Source organism: Equus asinus, chromosome 20 (assembly GCF_041296235.1).
Source record: "Equus asinus isolate D_3611 breed Donkey chromosome 20, EquAss-T2T_v2, whole genome shotgun sequence".
NCBI classification, from domain to species: domain Eukaryota; kingdom Metazoa; phylum Chordata; class Mammalia; order Perissodactyla; family Equidae; genus Equus; species Equus asinus.
Window position 1 is genome coordinate 54,652,715 of NC_091809.1, and position 25,223 is coordinate 54,677,937.

The 25,223-nt window shown below is 39.2% G+C and overlaps 1 protein-coding gene across 2 annotated transcripts in view; it reads right to left on the reverse strand.

The window, feature by feature from the left end:
* DDX10 (DEAD-box helicase 10) overlaps window positions 1–24,942 on the reverse strand; it is a 277,654-nt gene extending 252,712 nt beyond the window's left edge. For both annotated transcript variants that reach the window (XR_011495704.1, XM_014844397.3), the window contains exons 1-8: window positions 24,636–24,942; window positions 16,073–16,133; window positions 15,192–15,322; window positions 13,967–14,125; window positions 12,805–12,925; window positions 12,030–12,219; window positions 5,595–5,721; window positions 1,307–1,469 (exon numbers count right to left, since the gene is read on the reverse strand). Coding sequence is in view for 1 of the 2 variants with exons in the window: in XM_014844397.3 (XP_014699883.1) it covers window positions 1,307–1,469; window positions 5,595–5,721; window positions 12,030–12,219; window positions 12,805–12,925; window positions 13,967–14,125; window positions 15,192–15,322; window positions 16,073–16,133; window positions 24,636–24,821 (1,138 nt within the window). In the remaining variant the exon portion in view is untranslated. The remainder of the gene's footprint in view (window positions 1–1,306; window positions 1,470–5,594; window positions 5,722–12,029; window positions 12,220–12,804; window positions 12,926–13,966; window positions 14,126–15,191; window positions 15,323–16,072; window positions 16,134–24,635) is intronic.
* Window positions 24,943–25,223: the final 281 nt, after the last annotated feature.

Consider the following 25,223-nt stretch of genomic DNA (forward strand, 5'->3'; position numbering starts at 1 on the left):
TACATTCATAATTGAAGGAAAAGCTAAATTTCAGTTAAAGGTTAGGGTATATATATAGTTTTTTCCACATCTAAATTCACAGATTCCCTGAATTCTATCATAGACTGGACTAGGGGTGAAGAGCCTTCAACTAAAAGGTTACATACCAAACATGGAATAGTAACTTTGTCTGGGGAGAGGACAAGGGGGAAAAAAAAGTGGGACAGGGAAAGTACAAAAAAAGATTTCAGCTACATCTACTAAATATTTAGCTTAACAAAATTCAATGAAAACATGACAGGAGTAATATCTGTTCGTTGTGATACACAATACCTATTTTATATATGTATATATATGCAATATAATTAACTGCTTGTGTTGACCTGAACTATTTAGGTTCCCAAATCAGGGAGAGATGGAACCAGTGTGATGCACATACAAACACAATTAAAATGTTTCAAAACTATATATTCAAAGTGCCATGACTGGGGGCAGGGGAGGATGGGTGGGACGAGTTGTTGTGGGGCTAAGAAAATAGCCTAGAGAGCTTTAAAAATACTTGCACACTTGGGGCTACTGCCTCCAGTCACATGGAACAAATTGATGTGATGTCTGAGATATGCTCTAAAATACTCCAAGAAGGACAAGGAGACAGGAGGAAAAGGGGGATTATGAAAAAGATAATTGCTGAAACATGAGGGTACATTAGATTTATTCTCTTTCCATGTGTTTAAAATTTACCGTAATAATTAACACAATAAAATTAAGTAGTTGAAGAGTTCAAATTACCACCTATGTATTCTCATCCTTTGTTATCTCTAAACTAGGGTTCCTATTATTACTTCCAAACACCATCCCACACCCACAAAGCCACTAGTTGTATACTATCACAGTGGATTTTTGAAAGGTTAAATACATTAAATATGATTTTAAAGTAAAAATTAGAATGTTTAGTGAAAAGATGGACTTCAATTTTTTGTTAAATAAGTTATAATACTCATCAAGTTTCCAATTTTCAAAGAAACGGGGCTTTTTTTTTTTCATATCTTTAAACCTTTAATCCTCCTTTGATTTTGTAGGCTCCTCAGGATTCTATGATACAATTACTATCATGAAATAATAAGAGCACAAAAGAGGAAAATACGAAAATTTTCACTGACATATCCTCAATGTTAATCATCTCAGTTATCAATTTACCTATTTTTCTCTTATAAGAAAAGAAAGCCCAATTATTTGAGTCAAACTACTTGAATTCCCAAAATACACCCGTTTATAAGCAAGTTATATTTCCCACGATCACAGAATATTTGCTCTTAAGTTTTCTTACCCAGGCCCCTGGCTGCAATATCAGTAGCAAAGAGTACTGCAGCTCTCTTGCGAACAAATTCATTATAGACTTCCATTCTTCTCATCTGCTGCTGTCGACCATGGAGGGCAAGTATAGAAACACCAGGACGCAGCCGGCAGAACACTCGATACAGATACTGAACCTAGGCATAATCAGAAAAATGAGCTTGGTATTTCTGGATTACAGCATAAAGTAAGCTTATAGATGAATAGCGAAAATGTATTACAGAGCACAAGTTTCACCAGTTAAAAAAAATAAAGAGATTTCTCTAGAAATCTAGAATGTAGTCTAGAGTTGTGGTCCTCAAACATTTTGCTCACATTATTTCCTCAAAGAATTTTGAAAAAATATGCTCCCCTTACATTTTTAAGTTGACATCTGACAGTTTTCCAAATTTAAGTGATGGCAAATAATATAATTTCAGGTATATATTAAATATTGATATTTTAAAATAAATACTTAAAACCTTTTATAAATGTATCCAATAGAATCTAAATAGCAGAGCAATTTGATACCCACAACTAAGTGTTTTAAAAATATGTAAAAATAAGGAGGGAGGCTATGCATGTGCAGGAGAGGACTTCTCAATTTTGCTGCTCCTAAACTGCTCTAAAAAAAATAAAGTCTTTCAGGGGCCAGCCCCGGGGCCGAGTGGTTAAGTCCGCAGGCTTCACTTAGGTGGCCTGGGGTTTTGCCGGTTCAGATCCTGGGTGCAGACTAAGTACCAGTCATTAAGCCATGCTGAGGCGGCATCCCATATGGCAGAACCAGAAGGAGCTACAACTAGAATATACAACTATGTACTGAGGGGTTTTGGGGAGAAGAAAATAAAAAAAGATGAAGATTGCCAACAGATGTTAGCTCAGGTCCCAATCTTTAAAAAAAACAAAAATAAAAATAAAGTCTTTTAAAAAAATAAACAAAATGTGAAGAAACTAAAAGAAATTTTACATCATTTCTTTTCCTCTTTGAACTCTTTTCTAGTTCCTAATCCCACAGAACTTTATCTTACCAGTTTTATGCTTGAAAGTCTTTTATTACCTTATCACACTTCATGATTTTCTACAACAAAACTATGTAAATCAGTTTTAACTTTTTTTAAATTTCCTGTGGTCATGAAGCTGCACTAAAAATTTTCTTCTCAGACTGAGCTTTATTACCATTATTAATATAAAACTGACCAAACAAGTTAGAATTTGATTTTAAAAAAACTGTTATAAAGTAATTTTATTGTAAATACATCTCTTAATATACATACTAGATGAGCTGATTGTTATAGTTTTGTTTTATTTCCCTTTAGTTTATATATTCACAAATGACTACTACTGATTGCCAGACTAAGGCAGAGTACAGCATCATTTTATTCCTATTTTCTCTTTCTAACATAGATGTTAAGAAAAATCTCTTCATGAAAATACAGAAAATGGACTAGAGGGATTGTTAACTCTTTGAACTCCTATAAAATATTTCAAAACCATGACAGATTACAAATAATTTTTTTTTTTTTTGAGGAAGATCAGCCCTGACCTAACTGCTGTCAATCCTCTTTTTGCTGAGGAAGACTGGCCCTGAGCTCACATCCATGCCCATCTTCCTCTACTTTATATGTGGGACGCCTACCACAGCCTGGCTTGCCAAGCAGTGCCATATCCGCACCCGGGATCTGAAGTGGCGAACCCCAGGCCGCCCAAGCGGAACATGTGCACTTAACCGCTGTGCCACTGGGCTGGGCCCAGATTACAAACAATTCTATCAGCTAATAACTCCATTAAGTCTTCCTTCAAATTTTGTTGAAAGTAAAGAATGGGAAACCAACTCAACTGCAAAATGACTTGTTACCCATCTATCAGAATCATTCACTTTCTGAACAGCAATCTGGTGCCAGGAAGGTTCTCTAGTCCTGAGACAAGGCACCAATAGAGATAGACGGACTCATGCCTTTCTTTTATAAAGTTTTAAAAAGGGCTACCATGAAAGGGGAGATTGGAAAAGAACCTGCAGACCACAGATGCACTCTTAGGCAAACCAGCCTCAGAAAAGTTCTGTACGGAAATGGAAGAAGTGTAAATTCAGTCCACGAAAACTTTCTACATCTCTTGAATCAAGACAAGACTAACTTTGAATTCCACCCCTGAAAAAACTAGCTGAGATGGAAGACATATATAGAATAAAGCCATATAAGTTCTAACTAAGGAGTTTAAATACTAAATTTATAGAAAAAGTTATTGGAGGATTTGAAGCAAGGCAGTGACATATTCTAGTTCTACTTTTCAAAGATCACTCCAGCTCTCACGTGAAATAACTGTAGGAAACAAAGTAAGGGGATGAAGAGACTAACCAGGAGTAAGAGAAAGTTAAGCATGGTTCAGATTAAACTAGCATGAGGTGTGGTGAGCAGTGGTAGAGCTAATAAGAGCTATCAATAGATTGAATATGGGATGAAAACAGGTAAGAATTAAGGATTCATTTATTGAGATGGGGAAGAGTTGGAGGGAGTAAATCTTAGGGACAGGAAATCTTAAACTATTTTTCCTATGTTAAATTTGAGATGGCCTCTAGATACTCAACTGGAAATATCTAGTAATGGAGTGGATATACAAGTCGGGGGCTCAGAAAAGGGGTCAGGGCTTGAGATGTGGATTTGTCAATTGTTAGAATACAGGTGGCATTTAAAACCAGGAAACTGAAGAGGTTATCTAGGAAGAGTATAGATGAAAAAAGGCAGAGTACAGAGGTCCAAGGCACTCCAAATTGTAGTGGTTATGCAGAGGAGAACCAGCAAAGGAGGTTAACAGAAGAGTCATAAAGCAAGAAAGAGGTGACTGAGGAGTCACAGAAGTTTAAAAAAGTGTTTCAAGAAGGAGGGAATGGGCAACTATATTAACGTTTCTGAGAGGTCAACTAAGATAAGGACTAATGACTGACCACTGACGCTGACAAGTTGTATCTCTTCATAAGGGCTAAATTCAGAAGAGGGCTGAGGAGAGAAGATGAGGCAGTGATTCAGCTAGTAGAGATAAATCTTTGAAAGTTTGCTATGAAGAAGAGCAGGGAAGAGAGGCAGTGACCAGAAAGGGACATGAGATTTGTTTTTTATTCTTAATATGGACAATATTCAGGAATAATAAGAAAACAAGAGAGAGGGTATTTGCAGTAACCAAGGCCTCATGCAGGTGAGAGGACAGGATCTGGAACACATGTAGAAGAGTTGGTCATAGATACAAGCAAGGACACTGTCACTGTGATAAGAGGGAAACCAGAATATTATGGAGTAGAAACTTTAAATATGAACTCAAACTTATTTCCTTGCATGTAGATACCAAAAACATCCCTTCTTCAGGAGGCGTAAAGTTCTAAAAATCTAAAAATAGGACCAAAACTAATAGAATTCTGAAGTCATTCTTTACATGGTAAAATAATGGGGTCCTGTGCTTTCCCCCAACAATACAAAGACCACTACTTCTCTTCCACATAAGCTGGACGGAAACTTACCTACATATTTATCATGCTAAGCTATTCCAAAAGCTGTACATCTAGAATCGATCTACTATATACCAACCATATGTCATCAGGCAATCTGAAATTAGTAGAGGAAAAGTGACACAAATCAACCACAGTTCCTTCTTTTTAAGGGAAGAGACTAAGTTACTGAATCCCTTATTTGTAGCACATGGGGCACACGGCTAGTGTTAAAGAGATGTTTATTAACTAAATAAAGATACACTAAAGAAGGATAGGAGAGGGAGATGATTCTAACAAGATGATTGGGAGTGTCAGAAAAGGACTTCCAAGTGTCACACCTGAGCTTAGCCTGAAAAGACACTAAATATTCCCCCAGAATTAGGGTGAAGGGATGCAGACAGGGCATTCCAGAGATCAGCATAAACAAGGATACGGAGGCATGGAAATAAACGGCATGTTTGTTTCAGTATTCATGGAGGGTAAGTGGGTGTCAGATTATAAAGACCTTTGGTATAGTCTAGCCATTCAATTGTTCATTCTACCAATATTTGAGGGCTGCTATGCTCTAAGTGTTGTGCTAGATGCTAACAACACTAAAGTAAAAACTGACAGTTTTTTCCCCGTATTAAGCTTAAAATCTCATCCACAGGTTCCTTTAAAACAAAGACAGGATTCTCATTATCTACAGATCCCTCACCACATCTAGCACTGTATTTACTAGAAAAGAATTATCTATCTAACTGAAATTTGATATTTTAAAAGGGACGACAACACGAACAACTTAAGAAAAATAAACATTCAATACCTCTTTACAACTGGAGAAAAATACAATACTTTTCTTCTTCAGGTGGCTTCTCAGAAAGGAATATAGCACACTTATTTTTTGCTGTAGCTCACAAACTATGTAGTTCTGTTCCAAAGTAGCAGGGGTGCTTATGGAAATAAAAGGAGGAAAAACATTAAAAATATGCCACATTGGTAACTTTGAAATCCAGACAAAAGAAAAAGAACAAATGTTACTAAGTGGCTTGCCTCTTGAACAAATTTCTCATATACACACATACCCCAGAAGAAAACTTCTCTATTCACACGACTGAAATACATTCAAAATCCCTTCCAGATTACATATCAAAAATAGAAACAATGGGGGCCGGCCCTGTGCCATAGTGGTTAAGTTTGGCACGCTCTGCTTGAGGGGCCCATGTTCACAGGTTCAGACTCCAGGCGCAGACCTACAACACTAGTCAGTCATGCATGGCGGTGACCCACATACAAAATAGAGGAAGACTGGCACAGATGTTAGCTCAGGGCTAATCTTCCTCAAGCAAAAGAAGAGAACTGGTGGGGCTGGCCCAGGGGCATAGGGGATAAATTCGTGCACTCCGCTTCAGCAGCCCAGGGTTCACAGGTTCGGATCCCAAGTGCAGACCTAGCATCACTCACCAAGCCATACTGTGGTGGCATCCCACATAAAATAGAGGAAGACTACCACAGATGTTAGCTCAGTGACAATCTTCCTCAAGCAAGAAGAGGAAGACTGGCAAGAGCTGTTAGCTCAGGGCTGATCTTCTTCATCAAAAAAAGAGAGAGAGAGAGAACTGGCAACAGATGTTAGCTCAGGGTGAATCTTCCTCAGCAAAAAAAACAATAGTGGTCGCCTCTGAAAGGGTAGGGTCAGGGATCAACTGACGGGCACGAAGGAACTTGCTGGGCTGATGATAATGTGCCACATCTTAATAAGGGTTACGTGGATACACACATTTACCAAAAAACTCAGCAAATGTACTCTTAATTTGTTCACTTCATTGTATGCAAAATGTCAATAAAGAAAATCTATACAAACACTCAATTCTAGTGACATATGAACTGAAGTATTTAGAGGAAGTATACAGATCTGCAATTTACTTTGAAATGCATCAAAAACAAAATGGGTTGATGAATGGGGGGGGACAAATGGACAGTACATGGATGCTATTATTAGGTATCACCTAGGTGATAAGTATAAGGTATTCACTGCAAAATTCAATTGTGCTGCATGTTGGAAATTTCTCATGATAAAATGTTGGAGAGACATACACATACATTTACTATTTGAACTAATAAACCTACTTTTAGGATTCTCTTCCCAAAAATACTGATTAAAAAAAAACAAAGATATGGCATTATTTATAAACCCAAAAAAGAAAAGAAAACCATTATGTTCATCAGTAGGGAACTTGTGGAATCAACCACTGTACATCCACACAATTAAGTATCACGCAACTGTACAAAAGGAATGAAGAATCTATCCATATAGTGCTGCAGAGTGATCGCTAGAATATACCATTAACTGAAAGAAGCAAAGAACAGAACAGTACACAGAATTTGGTACCATTTATCAGGGCAGAGCTACACAAATATATATATTATATGCACACATTCACACACATAGGCATCCCTGTGCAGCTTTTTTTATTTTAAATACAGACAGAGGCAGACAGGGCCAGCCCCAGCAACCTGGTGGTGAAGTTTGGTGTGCTCTGCTTTGCGGCCCAGGTTGAGTTCCAAGTGCAGACCCATACCGCTCACCCATCAGTGGCCATGCTGTGGCAGCGGCTCACATACAAAAAAGGGAAGATCAGCAGCAGATGTTAGCTGAGGGAAAATCTTCCTCAGCAAAAAACAAACAAAAAAAAAAATACAGGCAGGCAAACCAAAAACTAAATTGGTTACCCACCAGGAAATACACGGAACAGAATGAATTAAAAATTTTTTTCTTTTTTGTTTGTGAGGAAGATTGGCCTTGAGCTAACATCTATGCCAACCTTCCTCTATTTTGTACATGGGATGCCACCTCAGCACAGCCGCTGCCAAGTGGTCCACACCTGGGATCTGAACCTGCAAACCCTGGGCTGCTGAAGCAGAGTGCATGAACTTAACCACTACTCCACGAGCTGGCCCCTAAACTTAATTTTTTTAAAAAGAAAAACAAATGAGCCTAAAGATATTTCAAGTTGATAGCTTAATGACAGAGAAATTTCAAAAGAATCTGCTACATTCTTACTGGGATACCTAAGGAAGAAAAGAAATGTAAAGGAATCTTAAACCTTCATAAGTAATCATATCATTAGCAATAATATTGATATTATCCTAAAACTATTTTTGATAAACTGATAAATGGAACAAATAAATAAAAGGCATTAGGAATGAAGATGTTTAGCACAAGAAAAAAATATAAATCAAAAGAGACTAAGTAAAAGGTTGTAATCTTATCTTTGATTTGTAAACACCAACTCATGATGCATTTTCTCTTTTAAAAAAAGAAAAATCTGTCTACTCAAAAGCCTGAGCACAATGACCATCCCACTAGAACCTAGACTATGATTTCTAAATACAATAATCTGCTAAAAGTATTTTATATGGGGTGGAAACAAGATGAACCTAGAAGACCAGAAAGGAAGGAAGCCAAAGACTCCCAGGATGTGTCTAAGGGATTCAGTTAACCTGAAGAACGTCCTTCTAGCCAAGTTTGGGATGATGCAAGGCAATTTGAGTATTAAAAATGCAGTAATAATTCCTATTGACTGAAGGGCAAACAAGATAGTATGTTTAAATGTATGCATTAATACCATTAAATCATTATTTATTAAATGTCGGTAAGTCTGAGTTCATTTTAATTTTAAAAAAATACTGCTCACATTTGGAAAATGCCGGGGAACCAACTAATTAGTCTAAAAACTGGTGAATAAAGAGAATGAAACATGTATTCTGGTAGTCTGACCTTCCTGTAAGAACAGTATCTCAGATAATCAAGTAGTTGTTTTGGGAAAGCTTTTTGATATAAAGTATTTCAGTTAAGAAATAACAGAATCAGTATATAGCAATTTTGCAAATCCTAACGAAACGGATCTAGGCAATAATCAACTGCTAAAATTATAAGGTTAAAAAGTTATTGTTCCTGCCATCAAGGGGCTGTTTGTATCAGATTACTCCTTTGGCCTAGAGCATTAACTATAAAAGCTGGATGATATATATATATAAAGCAAAAAAACTGAAGGCATCAGAAAGCAACCAAGGCAGCCAGGACTCGAGGTACTAAAGGAAAAAATGGAAACGCCCTGAGGCAAGCCCCATATTAACCTCCACTTTTCTCTCAAAGCATCTGCTGACTTGCAACATAGCAAGTAGCAGCCTTAGGCCTAAACACGTCAGCTCACACATGGCAAAATGAACGAAAACAAGCAAGCAGCAATAAGTGGGAAGCTACAGAGCTGAGCAGAGATCCTGGCAGTCTCACAGTGCTACAAAGTTGACAGAACCTGTCAAGATGGAAGGGCTCTGGTAAATAGCCCCATCTTTCCGTTGAGACCCTCAGAAAGGCTATGCCCTCTGAGTCAGGGCTATATCCCACGACTAAGGACAAAAGAGAAACAGCATGGCCCAAAGTCTAAAAGGACAGCCCAAAGCAAGGTAATCTGTCTTTACCACATGTGCCTGCCAGAGAAAACATCTTCATGGTTTTGCTAAGAACTAAAGGTAAGAAAATCTTTTAAAAACCACAAATTACCTTCAAAGGAACAAGAGAACTGTCAGCTGACTTTAATAGAAATAATGGGAACTAGACTGCAACAGAAACATCTTTGAAATGAAAAGAGAAACACTGCCAAGATATCCTTCAAAATGAATATGAAGTAAGGAGGTTTTCAGGAAAGTCAAAACAGAGTTTTTCACTAGTAAACCTGAATTAAAAAGGAATTCTTTGAGCACAAGAAATAAGAACAACAGAAAGAATAACTATTTGGGTAAGTCTAAACACATATTGACGTTTCAAACAATAATCATAATGGCTTATAGGGTTCAAAATATGTGTGGAATTAAAATATCTGACAACGAAGGCACAGCAGGAAGAATAAAGAGACTTAAATACTAATAGGGTAAGTTAAATGTAATAAACAAAATCCTCCAGTTAAAAAGCAATCATCATACCAGATAAGAATAGAATCATATGCTGCCTACAAAGACAAATCTAAAATATAAGGGCATTCACAATGTAGAAAGTAACAGGTACAAAAAGAATCACCATGGAAACACTAATCAAAAGAAAGTTGCTATAGGTAAACTAATATCAAACTAGACTTTTGGGCAAAAAGTATTAGTAAAAATAAAGAGGAACATTTCATAATGATTAATGATTCAAATTAACAGGAAATATAATAGTAAATTTGTATGCACCTAGTAACAGAAGCTCAAAATATCCATCTCAAACTTGAAATGTTTCATAATTCATCACAGAATCCAACTTATATTCATTGTAAAACATGACAAATTACTATGGCCCAAAGAGAACTATTTTTTCTTAAAAAAAAAATCAGAAGCACCATTTCACTACATATAGTAACAAAGAAAACACAGTGGTGTACTTCTTCTAAGTATACTCTCACATACAACTTCAGAAAGACCCGATTTTGATTTTCCTCGTCCTTCACAATTTGAGAGTAAATATTCTATAATGCCTTAAAATATTCTTGACTATAATCTCTCATGGTATATTAACCAAATTGTTAAGGTGCTAAAATGGGAAAATTCAAAATTCACAACAGCATCTGCTTTTTATAGTGCTTCCGGTGAATTTGAAATTACAGAGTACTGCAGTCATCATAACTGCAGTTTCATAAATTATGTCGTTAAATATCTGCCTTCTAAAATGTTTTCTGAAAGTTTTTTTTTTTTTTTTTTTTTTTTTTTTTTACACAAGTGATGGAACTGCATTTTGGAAGTCATTTACAAAATCAGCAGTCTTTGGCTTCATTTTCTTCTAACTCTATGACCTACAGATAATAATAAACTCTTATTATCTAAGAAATGGGAACAGGGATAATATGTACAATTAACTTACATAAATTATAAAAGGTTTTAGAGACCATTTAATGATAGAAAATTTATTGTCTGCTAAAGACACTAGTGAGTTTTGAAAATAGGCTGAAGCAAACAGCAAACAGAAGAAGAAAATCAAAAGACCTAGATAGTCTCTACATTATCAAACTAATTGTACCAAGAATTTCAATAGCCATCTCAACACAACTTTATAAGACCAATGTCTCCTCAACAGTAAGCCAAGAAGGAAACTACACCTCAAGTATCCCTTGTTATTCCATTCCAGAGTTTTTGATAACCAAAGCTACCAGTACTGATTCTCCAAAGTTTATGCATTAGGATGCCCTGGAAGTATAGAGTCTGGCCTCTTCTCAGGCTTTTTAAAAATCGTAGACATCTGTTGGTTAACAAGGTCAAGGTGGGCCTGAATGCCCATATTCCCCGTATTTAAAGACTTTCCAACAGGATAACCCAATTCATTTTCCCAATCTCTTTTTAGTCTAACATCTCATAACAAGAAATGAAAGTTTTAAGATAGAAATAATGGTAGGATTGAATTCATATTGAGATCTTCAACACAGATTCAACTTATATTCACTGGAAGACATTTCTGTAAGTCAAGTATGTCCACAGTCTGCAATTATTCATACCAAACATACGGACACTTCCAGTTGTGATATCAAAATCCACTTTAAAACATTTCCCAACTTACTTACACATCTCTCTCTCACACACACACACACACACTTTTTACTGTCACAAACATACATATCTTACTCTCTGGTTTTCAGAGATACCAGAACAAAAGAGTTGTTGGAGTATTTTCAACAGAAGGTATTTTGCTAAATATTAATGCATTTGATAAAATGTGTTCCATAGCACACTAGTCCTGCATAATGCAGCTAAAAAGAATGGCTCTGTACCCAAATAATTTTGGTAAATGCAGAAAGCTATATTCATCTCCTATTGCTTTGGAAAAATCAGCATCCATGAAAATATTAAAGGTTCTGGGAAGTCTTAAAGAAAACTTTTACTTTAACTCAGCATTTGCTTTTTATCTATCCAGGAATGCATCCTCCTAGAATCCATCCATCTCCATTTTATGGGGAGATAGTGGTAAATAAATACCTTTTAACATCTTAGGGAAACATACTTGATCCCCAGACCACATTTTAGAAAATACTGCATTCGAGTCTTCTCATATTTAAAGGTGCATCAAGAATTTAAATAATTTTTACTAATACATTTACTATGCTTTGCATATCTAATAACACGTAAAATAACATTTCATTTCCTAGAAAATATCAATTTGAAATATCAACTTCTTAAACTAAAAAGAGAAAACTAATTCTTGATGGAATCAAATATGGTTCCAAATAGTACACACCTGTATTTTGCTTTTTCATGAACCCAGACATACTCAGGGTTTTTCAAACTCAAGCGTGCAAGGTCCTTTACAGATTTGGTTTGTGTAGCTGAGAAAAGCAAAGTCTGACGTTTCTTGGGAAGATTTTCAATAATAGCATTCATGGTATCAGCAAAGCCCATATCCAAGATTCTATCTGCTTCATCAAGAACTAAAAAGGGAAAATGTAAATTGAACTGCAATATTTAAAATATACATTAGGCTACATGCAATGTGGAATCCTGGACTGGATCCTGGAACACAAAAAGGACATTAGTGGAAAAACAGGTAAAATCCAAATAAAGTCTGGAATTTACATAATGCATCAATGTTAATCTTGGTTTTGACAAAGGTATCATAGTTATGTAAGGTGTTACACTAGGGGAAACTGGGGGACGGGCACACAGGAACTCTACTATTACTGCAAATTTTCTATAAATCCAGCATTTTTCCAAAATAAAAAATTGATTTAAGAAACACACATTAGGTAATATCAGAAGTGATGTTTCTTAAAAGGTAAAACTTAAATACTGAAGTGTCTAATTTCACATGTAAGAGTGCTTATATCCTTCTATTTTGATTTTTAAAAAGTCTAGTTGTACTCTCCGAGTTTAGAACACATATGCCAAAAAATTGTTTCAAGTTGTTTCTCAGACTGTTTTTAATCAAAATATTTATCCAATAAAACATTTCTGTCAAAATTTATGAGGGCTCTCTCCTAAGTCTGATTTTTTCATTAAAAATTCATTAGACTCACCTAACATTTGGAGATTGGTAGCATGAAAACATATTGTTTCATCCATGTGTTGAAGGAGCCGACCCGGTGTGCAAACGAGTATATTTATGTTATTGATCCTCTCAGCTTCGTGCTTCAGATCCTGAAAACAGTTGTTTCTTTTGATTACACAGACACATCACTGAGCAGCCTGCGTATCAAAACTGTGTATAAAAGCCATCTGCATGTGGCATTTTATCATACAATGCAGACACTCTAGAAATAAATGTAATTTCTCCCTTCTATTTCTGCAGCACATCCAAATTTCTGGCCCAAACAAAAGAACTTAGTCAAGAAGTAAGAGTTCAGAGTTCCTCTAGATTCTTAATCATACCTAGGATTCTGAGGCCAAGAAAAATATCGTATGAATGCTCCAAGTCTTGATTTCCTATTAAGCTGACCAGAACCAACTTAAAAACTGGAATTATTCCCATTCTTTAAGTCAAGACCAAGGGGCATTGAACAGGTTCTCTGACAACACTCATTGCACTTTGTGGACTGAAAAAAAAAAGAGCTGAGCATTTGACATTCTAGAAGTTCTCTCCCTGAAACAAGAACCACAGACTGTTAGTTGTTAAACCTGGGTGACATGAATATATGAGGGTTTGAGATGCTCTACTTTTTTTGGTCTATGTTTGCATATAAATTCAAGAATTAAAGTATTTATCCTCAGTCTAGAAGAGACTATCAGATTCAAGCATTTCAGGTGTACTACAAAGCGCAGCAAAAGCTGAGGTTTTACCAAGACTTAAACATTCCTCAAAACTATCTTCCTTTCTTCTGCTGCTGATTCAGCCTGTTGTGAATTACTCAATCTCTTAGATACCTTATTAAAAGGAACTAGTTCACATACTGAAATGGTAGCTTTCCCAATGTTAATACACAAATAGATTTTCAGGTTGGTTAGAGTAGATTAGTCTTCAGAGAACCTGATCAATTCAGATACCCTGACAAAATGGACTTTCTGGCCCTGCAAAACTGATGAGCAGACTCTAGACGACAGTGACCGCATCAGGATGCTACCAGCCACCATCTAGGGGGCCAACCTGTTTAGATGAAATCTCCACCTCTTCCCTGTCAACTGCTACAGTGCTCCAATGTAATAGAGAAGGAAAGAAGCACAGACAAAGACAAAAAGGCAAACCTTTCCACCAATGATGAGACCAGCCGAAAAGTCATGATTCTTTCCTACTTTTCGGAGAACTTCAAAGGTCTGATAGGCCAATTCTCTTGTAGGTGATATTATCAGAACCCCCAGCCCATCTGTTGAGGTCCACTGCAGGCGATATAAGGCTTCCAGTACCTCAAAAGAGACAGCAAATTCATGTTCAATAAGTCCTTAGAGAAGGTAGCTTTTTGATCCCTGAATCTCCATCTTGATCCTCCAAATCAAAAGCACCTTCCAAGAAGGCATACCAGTCACAAGTTTTATCCAATTAGAAAGAAGAAATTTTGCTTTTTCCTTTTTCTTTCCCCCACCAGAAATATCCTCCCCCAATTCAAGAGGAAAAGGAAAAGAAGCCCCATGGCAGCTCAACTGCTGCCAGAGCCATGGCACCAAGAGACCAGTGATCAGTGAAAGGTATGTGCAGCCCACAGGCCATTAAATAGATTTCAGAAAAAAATTTGTCACCAGTATCTGAACAGAAACCACATTACTATAAACTTTCACCTGTGTTACTGCTACAGTTATATAGTGACTAAGTTTTCTACTTGTACAGAGACATTGTTATAAAAAATAAAGATTTAAGAGAAAAATGGTTTTGCAGTACTTGAAACAAAAACTCAAATGTGATTTTTCTGAGCCAATTATTTTGTACAAGTACAAATTAAAAAATTATGAAACCAACTGCATAACTGAGATATTAGTGAAATCCTAAGAGGCTCTACTGTTTTACTACCATAAAGAACAGATATCAATGTCTCAGAAAATTCTCAACAAATGACCCCGTCTCCTTAGAGTGAGCATATTTCAGCTTTATCCTAAACAAGTGGCAAGTATAAATGTGACTGGCAGGTTTGCACAGGTGAGAACAGAAACAGCTTTCCCCATCAGTCTTACAGCAAAGCAGAACAATTCTGACCCGCCACCCTGGAATACCCAACATCCTTCAGGACTATAAGGGCTTGTCAGAGCACAATCATTCATTCATTCAATAAGTTATTGAGTGCCCATCATGTGCAAGGCATTGTGCTAGGACCTGGTGAATATGGTGGACAAGAAGACAGATGTGGCACCTTTCTGATAAGGTTTGCATTCTAGCTAGGGAAATCCAACATGAAACAACTCTTTATGTAATTATTTCTATTTAGGCACAGAACATTTTAAAATCACAGAGGATCTGACCCAATATGAATAAACTACTTACTGGAACAAGGAAAGCCAAAGTCTTGCCAGATCCAGTTTTGGCAGCTCCAAGAACATCTTTACCTTGCAAAGCCAATCCAATGGTCTGCTTCTGTATCTCAGTTACCAAACGGTACTGGGCTTCCTGCAAACCTGATATGTGGAGGGGAGGAGAATGACACTTTAGAAAATATGGCTGAACTGTTCCGCCCCCTTGCCCACCCCAAAATTCATATGTTGAAGCCCTAACCCCCAGTACCTGAGATTGTGACTGTATTCAGAGACAGGGCCTTTAAAGAGGTGATTACCGTTAAAATGAACACATTAGGGTGGGCCTTAATCCAACCTGACTGGTGTCCTTATAAGAAGGGGAAATTTGGACACACACAGACACACCAGGGGTGTGACTGCAGAGTGACAACCAGGTAAAGCGGCAGCAGGAGGGGGCCATCTGTAAGCCAAGGAGAAAGGCCTGGAACAGATCCTTCCGTTATGGGCCTCAGGAAACCAACTGTGCCAGCATCCTGATATTTGGAATTTCAGCCTCCAGAACTGTTTGTTTAAGCCACCCAGTCTGTGGTATTTTATTCTGGTGGCCTTAGCAAACTAACACAAAAGATGTCACATTTTTGTTTGTTCTCTTGCTTATTTCAGCTAACATAATTAGATTTCATTTTAATTATTCAGAGCCCCCGGCATCGTTTTTACCAGTATTCTCTCAACAGTCCAGAAAAAATGAGAATGACCAACTGGCAAAACTCAAATTAATTATTTTGTTATAGGTTTTCACAATATCCAAATTATTTGCCAAAATAAGATTTTCCAGGTTAAACTCTCTAAACCTTTCTCCATTTATAAAAAACATCATGCAATCCAACACCACCAAGATCACTATATACCTACCTTTCAATGTTTTTTTGGACAAGGGGAAATCTGAAAATCTTGCAATTTCATTTACATTTATCTGGAAAAAAAAGAAAAAGGAGACTGTCAGCTAAGACAAAATTAACATACTGTGTAATTCATTTGTTTCGCAACAAAATCATTTTTTGTCTACACTGTGTTTGCCTAGCTTATCCTTGGTACTGCAGTATAGAATTCAACCTTCACTTCTAATTAAAAACAAGCATTCCTTCTGAAAGGTAATGTCTTGAGGAAGCTGATATGATATGAATCAAAAATATAAGTTTGTAACCATTTCAACTGGTAAAAAGAACTTCATTCACACAAAACACACACTCGCCACTACTACTACCCTGAACATCCATCACCTCTAAGATGTGAGAAACACAGTAAATCATCGCCATTATCACCGTTAGGAAGAAAATTTACTCTCACTTCATCCTTCAAGGAATATCAGTTTAAGAAATAGGGGCAAAATAACTACAAATCACAGCCCACCATGAGAACAGTTCTATTTACACACTTTGGAGACTAGATTGAAGTTAGTTGGAGAAATATATCTTGTTAGCACAAACCTTTCAAAGTTTTAACCATAAATCAGTGGCACGTGAAATACAACCTGACAATTAATCCAACCTGACAACTACCTATTTGGGGGTACACTGAAGGAGGGGTGTTATTTAACAACAACCAGGGGAAGTGTCTCTGTCATGCTTTTGAAGCCACAGTAAGTAACATTTTGGCCTTTAACTTTACATTATCTGAGTGTCCATTACTGATGTTCTTCATTAGCATAAACCCAATTTTCTGAATTTCATTTCAGCTGCTCAGGAGAATTATTTTATTACAGATGCTGAAAGCAAGAACTACTGTTCAGATCTGGGAATATGCTGCCAAATTATTCATGATTCACAAAAGGAGAAAGTTGCATTTGTAAGGTTCATTTATTTAAATTACACCCCAGGCAGTAAAGGCATGACAGTTTGTATTTCATTTTACAGTCTACACATCTTTCCCAAGATTCTGAATGTAGCCCAGACAGGGTTATTCTCCAACTTTAAAGGCTGAAAACACAAATATTAAAACATTGCCTTAATCCCTACAAATTATTCCAGATAACATTGTAGAGGAGGTAGAATCAGTGTACTAGCATTAGAAAGACAAAAGTTCATTAGAATAATACCCTGTCCCATTCATGAACCTCAATTAGACAGTAAATCTCTCAAACAGGACACTAAGATGGTGCAGTCCACCCTTGCACCTGTGGTATTATCAGCTAAACAGCTGTTTTCACAGAGAATGGAATGTTTACAGAAAAAGCTAGAGGGGCAACATGCTCTTCAATCCCCGCCAAAGACACAGTACAGGCAAAGCAGGCTACTCAGACGAAATACTGCACATCTCTCTAAAGTTTGTTAACCTCCTAGACAGAAAGTTTGAAAGAATGAAACTGTTCCAGCACTCTATCAGCCACTACAATGTAAAGCTATACAACATATTCTCAGAAGTCACCAAAGAAACAGAAGGAAATTTTTACTCCACTGATGATCTAGAACAGAGGTCAGCAAACTATAGCCCAATCCAATTTGCTGCCTGTTTTTGTAAAGTTTTACTGGAGCACAGCTAGAACCATTTATCAACATATTGTCTATGTAGTTCTAACAGAGACCGTAAGCCTAATACTGACTATCTGGCCTTTTACAGAAAAACTTTGCCAAGCCTGTTCCCGAACACTCTCAATTATATTCCAAAGAACACTTAGAAGCCACAGCAGAAAATACCTATGGTTCCTACAAACAAAATGACACTCTTTCCCTTCCTTTCATTCCTTTCTTTTCTTAAAATCACTACCGCTTCCCAATCTTCCCACTCCCTCTAAAATCTGTATCATGCTTCCTAAAGCAAAGAATGGATGTTTCTTTCTGTGACTGTACTTGTTAGAAGACTTTCCATCTCTGGTGGAAAAGTTGAAGGGGAGAGAGGGAGAATACGGTGGATATCACTTAAACACCCTCCTTTACTTCTTACAACTCTCTCCTCACAACTCTTATTTCTCACAGAAGTGAAAAAAAGCTTTTACATCCTGAAAGGAGGAGAAAAAAGTTAAAAAATTTCCTAGAATGCTCCACCTATTGCAATCAGGATAAAAGAGTAATCTGCCTCAATTCACACTAGACCAAATTATGATTAAGGGGGAAAAAACTCGGATTAGAGTCCAGGGGCTCCTATACGACACAGCTGATAACAATAGTCTAAATGAATTCCAGGTGTAGGGAGTTGAGTCATTCAGCAATAGTGAAAACAGGTGAACTAAAAGAAATAGTTCAACATTTCTCAATAAGCTTCAATCCCCAATTGCCCATCAGCCCCTCCAACACACACCCCCCTATGTGATGGCCTTAGAAATAAGCTACCTAGATATCCCGTTGTGGGGAGCATAGTTGACTGAAGATGCCAGCAGTCACTCCTCTAGATCCACCACTGGAAAAGCCATGCTTCCCTGGCCTGCTCCCAATGACTAAGCATGGGAGCAGTAAGACTGCAGGACATGGCATTCCGCTAATGGGCAACTCTGGCCTGAAGACTTTCTACATGCTCCTCCTTGCATCGTCTCTTCCCCTCCCTAGTCCTGTTCCCTTTCCTTCACCTGACATACATTTTCCCCCAATAAATCTCCAAATCTGTCTCTCACAGGATCCAAGACCTAGACCATACCTGTAGTCTCCTGCCTGGTCTCCCAGCCTCCAAACTCTGTACAGCTTGGCTATGTTCTCTAATTGACCCCAGAGACTCCCCACTGCTTCCAGATAAAGTCTCTGAACACAGCCTCTGGATAAGCTTCCTACTGTTGCTGAAACAAATTACTATAAACAGTGACTTAAACCAACATAAGTTTAGTAACTTAGAGTTCTGCAAGTCAAAAGTCCAAAATGGGTTTCACTCAGCTAAAATCAAGGTGTTGGCAGGGCTGCATTCTTTCTGGTGACTCTAGGACATAATCCATTTCCTTGCCTTTTCCAACTTCTAGAGGCTGCCCACATTTCTTGGCTTATGGCCCCCCGTTCCATCTTCAAAGCCAGTGTGGGGGACTGGAATTGGCCATCCTAAGATATCTCTTTGGCATGAGGAATATTTTAGGCTGCTTACCTTTAAAAAGCTGCAGACAGGAAAGAAACTCTGAAAAGTAGACTTTACTTACCCTTTGTTAAGAGACATTTACATTTGTAAAGGAAATGTCTATCTGTAAAGGTGTCTCCTTCTTTACACCAGGAAGAAGGGGGCATGACCTTATCTTCAGAAACTCTTAATGAGGAAGGCAAGGACTTAAATCAGCATAATAATCTTACTCTTGTTTACTGTACTTGTCTGGTAACCTCCCCCAATATCCTCCTTTGTCTTTAGCTGAAGATGATATCTAAGGTGGTGGCTTCAGCCATTTTGGTGAGTTGCTCAGTTTGCCTGAGCCTCTCCCATGTACAGTTATAAAGTTTTGTTTAACTTTCTTCTGTTGTTCTGTCTCATGTGAATTTAGTTCGATGTCCAGCCAAGACAACCCAGAGCACTTAGAGGAAAGGTCTTCCTCCCATACACCAGCCAGCAAAGAACAGTCGAGTCTCTCTCACTTCATAGCACTTTGAACACTGACTCTTCTGCGTCCTTCCTCCACATTTAAGGACCTTTGAGTGATTATATTAGGCCCACCTGGATAATCCAAATCAATCACCCTATTTTAAGGTCAGCAAGTTAGCAACCTTAATTATCCCTTGCCATGTAAATTATTCACAGGTTTTGGGGATTAGGACACAAAGATCTTTAGGAGGCCATTATTCTACCTACTACAGCCATCCACAATCCACCTTCTTCCTTCTTCTCCAACTTCATCTGAAGCCAATTCAGGAACACATACCACACTCCAAGGACTATTTCCCCCCTCAAACAACACCATGTATTTTTACATCTTTTTGTATTTCCTCACGTTGCTCCTTCCACCTACAATATCCTGGCCAATCTTTTCTATCTGGAGAACCCATCATTCAAGAACTCATGGCTACCACAAACCACTGGACAGTTTGTTCACTCCACAAAGGCATCTGGTGAGGCGGGGGGGGGGGGATGGGGGCAGAAATCTAGCCCACATTCAGCTCCACAAGCCAGGCCTGAGGCTGCAACCTCAGGAGAAAGGGGAGCACTCCAGATGAAACACATTTCTCTCATTCATCTGGCCAGAAAAGGTGTGGTACAGAATAACTCAACCTTTTTCCCCCTCATTACACTATCCTCTAACTCCACAGCACTCTACATATTTACTATTATAACATTTGTCAAAATGAATCAACTCTACCCCACCTGCATCACAGTTCCCTAAGGACACAGACACGTATTTTTTTTCTATTATTTGTAGGCCTCAACAAGTACCTGTCAAATTTTTCCAAAATGTTTCTGAATCAAATTGTTCAGTATTTCACCAGTGAGGCTACTGAGCACCACCTGGGTACTGCAGCGCTGTAATAAAACTTCCATGCACAAATGCAACCATCTGAGGAGCCATATGGTGAAGGTCTGCCCCTTAGCTACCTAGAGAATAACGAATCTGCTATGATTGTATTGTAGTATTGGTAGCCCTGGCAATTTGATTTCACACTACATTTATTTGTGGACAAAATCTTAAAAAAAATATTTCTAAGATTAAAAAAATAGAACTATACTTAGAGGAAAAAAGCTGTGCCTTCAACTTAGTGAAAAGATGGGATTTAAACATTTGTGCACTGAAATGCAATCAGGTGTAGTGGTTTGGAGCTCTGGCATCAGACCTAGACTACCTGGCTCAGAACTTTTTCACTTACTAACTTTTTAACCTTGCTGTGCCTTAAAGTTTCCTCACCCCTATAATGGGAACAATCTCATAGGGTTGTTTGTTGTGAGGATATGGCAAGCCAACATGTATAAAAGCTTGATAAATGTTAGTAATTATTATTAAAACAAGGGACCAAAAAGAATGGACTAATGCTACCAACCAGAATAAAACCATATGGAAAAGGTCATCGTGCACCAAACAACATCCAAACACCGAATGAGCTCTACTCAGCAACAGGCACCATGTTACTGGTCTCTGGGTACAGCAAAGGTGAGTGTATCAATAGTCTCTGACCTTCAGAGGTTCATGGTTTAGTGGGAGATTTAAAGTTAAACAAAGAAGCCAATCATCACAGCCTCGTGATAAATGCTATAATAAAGGCATGAACAAAATCCTACAGACACAGTGCCCCTAACTCTACCTGGGAAGGTCAGGAAGAGAAGTTAGAGGTAAATCTTAAAGGATGAGTAGGTGTCCCTAGAGTGGCAGGAATGGGGGTGCTCACTGCAGGAAGTGGAAACATCAGTACCAGGATGAGAAGCATCAAGGAGCATGGCCAATTCACAAAACTGCACGCTGTTCTTTCAAGTATGCCCATCACATACTGCCTGGTTTATATACATCACCTCATTTGAGCCTCACAACACTGGGTGGTTAGTAATCTCTGTCAAATGAACAAACTGAGACATGGAGAAGTTAAGAAACTTGGCCAGTCAATACCTGAACTGAGTGATATTTAAACCAGGTCTATCTGACCACAAATAACTTATGCTTTCCCAGGACTAGAATGTGTTGACATGTTAAAGTGTCTGACCATTTTCCTGAAAGTAACTGTGAGCCAGGGAAGGGTTTTAATCAGAAGTAAAATGATTGGATTTTCATCTTGGAAAAAATCATTCCATTCTAGCAGCAATATGGAAGACAGATTAGAGGGGGACAAGGCCTAATATCAGTTACCTGTTTTAGTCATTGAAGTTTTGCTGGAACACAACTACATCCATTTATTTAAGTATTTCTATGGCAGTTTTTCTGTTACACTGACAGAATTGAGTAGTTCCACCCTTGTGACCTACAAAGCTGAAACCATTTACTATCTGGTCCTTTACAGAAAATGTTTGCTGACTCCTGTTGTAAGCAATAGCTACTGCAGTAATCTAGGCAAGATATGATGGGGCCTAAACCAAGGCACAGCAATGAGGACAGAGAAGCATTTGAGAAATTCAACAAGGAGACTAGATCACCAGTGTGACTGACTGGATGTAACAGTGGGTAAAAGGGAAGTCTCTAGGATTGCTCCTAGGTTTCTAGCTCAGCAGTGCTTAGATGGTGGGGTTAGTATGTGGTAGGTTAAATAACAGTCTCCAAATATGTCCATGTCCTCACCCCTGGAACCTGTGAATGTTACCTTAATGGCAAAAGTGACTTTGCAAGTGTGATTAAAGATCTTGAGATGGGGAGATGATGCGGGTGGGCCTTAAATGCAACAGAGGAGTCTTTATAAAAGAACGGTGGAGGTAGATTTAATACAGACCAGGAGAAGTCAATGTGTCCGTGGAAGCAGAGATGGGAGTAATGCAGCCACACGCCAAGGAATGCAAGGAGCCACCAGAAGCCAAAAGAGGCAAGAAATGATTTTTCCAGAGAGCCTCTAGAGGGAGCATGGCCCAGCTGACACCTTGATTTCAGCCCAGTGAAACTGATTTCAGACTTCTGTCTTCCAGAACTGTGAGCAAATAAATTTCTGTTGTTTTAAGCCACCAAGTTTGTGGTAATTTGTTACAGCGGCAACAGGGAACTAATACGCGGGACTGTGAATTTAGGAGAGGTTGCTGAGTTATGAGGGAAAAAGATAATGAGCTCAGTTTTGGACTTGTGTCATTTAAGGTATCCTATGACACAGTTAGGTAAAGACATCCAGCACAGTCAGATAAAAAAGATAGGAACTCAGAAGAGCTCTGGGTAGAATACAAGAAGAAGGAGTCATTGGTCCACAGGAATAAACCTTGAGATTACACAAGAGAAGAGAGTGAGAAAAAGCACGGGCTGAGGCTATATCCCCTAAAAGCAATTCTAGTCAGATAAAAAAGTCCGAAACGCAATCTAATAGTAATTTACTTTACAATGGCTTCTTGAGGTGTTCTGTATACAGCAGTAGTAATTATACAAGTAACATATGGAATATTTACACGTGTCAGGCAATGTGCAAAATGCTTTACATGCATTCTAACTCACCACAACAACTTATATGGGAGATATTATGTGTTTTAAAGACAACAAAAGGAAAGCAAACAGAGCAAGCAACTTGCCCAAAGTCACTCATTTGGTGAGCAAAAGCCAAGGTCAAATCATCATCATCTTCAAGCAAAAGCCCAAAACAAACTCTAAGCTCTATCTAACCTTAAGGTTGATCTAAGGGTCATTTAAAGGAAAGCTATATCAGTATGACACGTGATGATTTTAATTCCAGAAATGTCCCACGTGTTACATCCCTGATTATCTGCACTAGAAGAGGGCAATCACTGAGAGGCTGAGGGGGGTGAGTGAAGGCCAACAGATATGGGATTCCGGGGAAGGAAAAGTAGGGGTACTGAGAGCCTCCAAGGAGAGTGGGAGGGAAGAGGTCAAAACGGTAACTACAGGGAGATTAATCTGGGAACATCAGCTACAATGTGGGGATGGAAGGTACCAGAGACAGACCAGGAGTCCAGTTTTTCTACGCTGGTTCTTGGATGGGGACAGAAAGCAAGTAGAGAAAATGAGATGGGCAGACAGAGGTGGATGGATGATGTAGAGGGATCCAACTCTGGCAGAACGGTTGAAAGCAAACGCTCTGGGGCCAGCCCCGGTGGCCTAGTGGTTATGTTCCGTGTGCTGCGCTTCCGCGGCTGGGTTCGGTTGCGGCGCTGACTTACACCACTCGTCAGTGACCATGCTATGACAGCGACCCACATACAAAGTAGAGGAAGACTGGGGCCGGCGCTGTGGCGTAGCGGTTAAGTTCACAGCTCTGCTTCAGCAGCCCTAGGTTCGCAGGTTCTGATCCCAGGCATGGACCTAGCACTGCTCGTCAGGCCACACTGTGGTGGCATCCCACATAAAATAGAGAAAGACTGGCACAGATGTTAGCTCAGGGCCAATATTCCTCACACACACAAAAAGAAAAAAATAGAGGAAGACTGGCCACAGATGTCAGCTCAGGGCAAACCTTCCTCAGGGGGGAAAAAAAAAAAGCAAAGGCCCTGGAATTACTAAGTGTAAGAGCTTAGGACAAGCTTCTATTCCTCCCAGAACCTCAATGTTCTCATCTGTAAAACGAGAAAAAGACCCACACCTCAGATCAAGTCAAAAACTTAACATAAAGCTCATGGTGAGCGGCTTAAAAATGTAGGTGTCGTTATTAGCATTACTGTCGTTAGCATTTCTCTGAAAGTTACCGCATTAATCTCCCTATCCTTCAGCACCACGGCATTTCCATCATTTTCTCAAGAACAGAGTGGCGAGCAGAAGAGTGGCCAGGACGGTCACGAGGCCTGGGTTGTGGCACCCCGCAGACCACCTGTGGGACCTCAACATGGCCCCGGCGGCCTCTCACCCACCCCTTCTCCAACCCCGTGGGTTAATGGCATGTTCCCCTCCCCTCCACCGCCCCTCACCTCAGGGACCCGCGGCCCCGCTCCCGGCCCGCCCCCCGAGCGGCGGCGGCCTCACCTTCTCGTAGTTCTGCATGAGGTGGCTGATAACCTCGCGCTCGACCTGCCACTCGGGCTTCTTCAGCTGCTTCCTCAACTGCTTCTTCTGGCTCTGCTTATGGCTGTGTTTCTTCTTCCAGCGATTGAAGCTCCGCACCGGGTCGGGCCGGGCTCCCGGACTCCGAGAGTCCGCAGTTTTGCCCATAGCGGCGACAGCAAAGATCACCCCCAAACACGAGACACCTAAGGCCAGGCTGAGGCGCGGTGCTGAGAAGACGCGGAACCAGCGTGGGGAAAGAGGCCAACTGCGCGTGCGCGACACCTGGAGCCCGCCCCCGAGCTTTTAAAACCGGGGCACGCGTCACTGTCGGCGAGGAAAACGCGCGTGGTGATTGGCTACTTGGATCCCGCTGGGCGTCGCGGGGCTGTCTCGGGGGAACGGAGGCGGAGCGCTCTGTGGAAGAGGGCGGGCTGAGTGCCGGCTCGAGTTCCGCGGATCTTTAAAAATGGACGCATGCGCGCTGTTTTCTGTTACTATGGTGACGTCGTACTACTTACCGCTAAAAGGGTGTTACACTCTTGCAGTGGGTTTACCCTGGCAAAACGT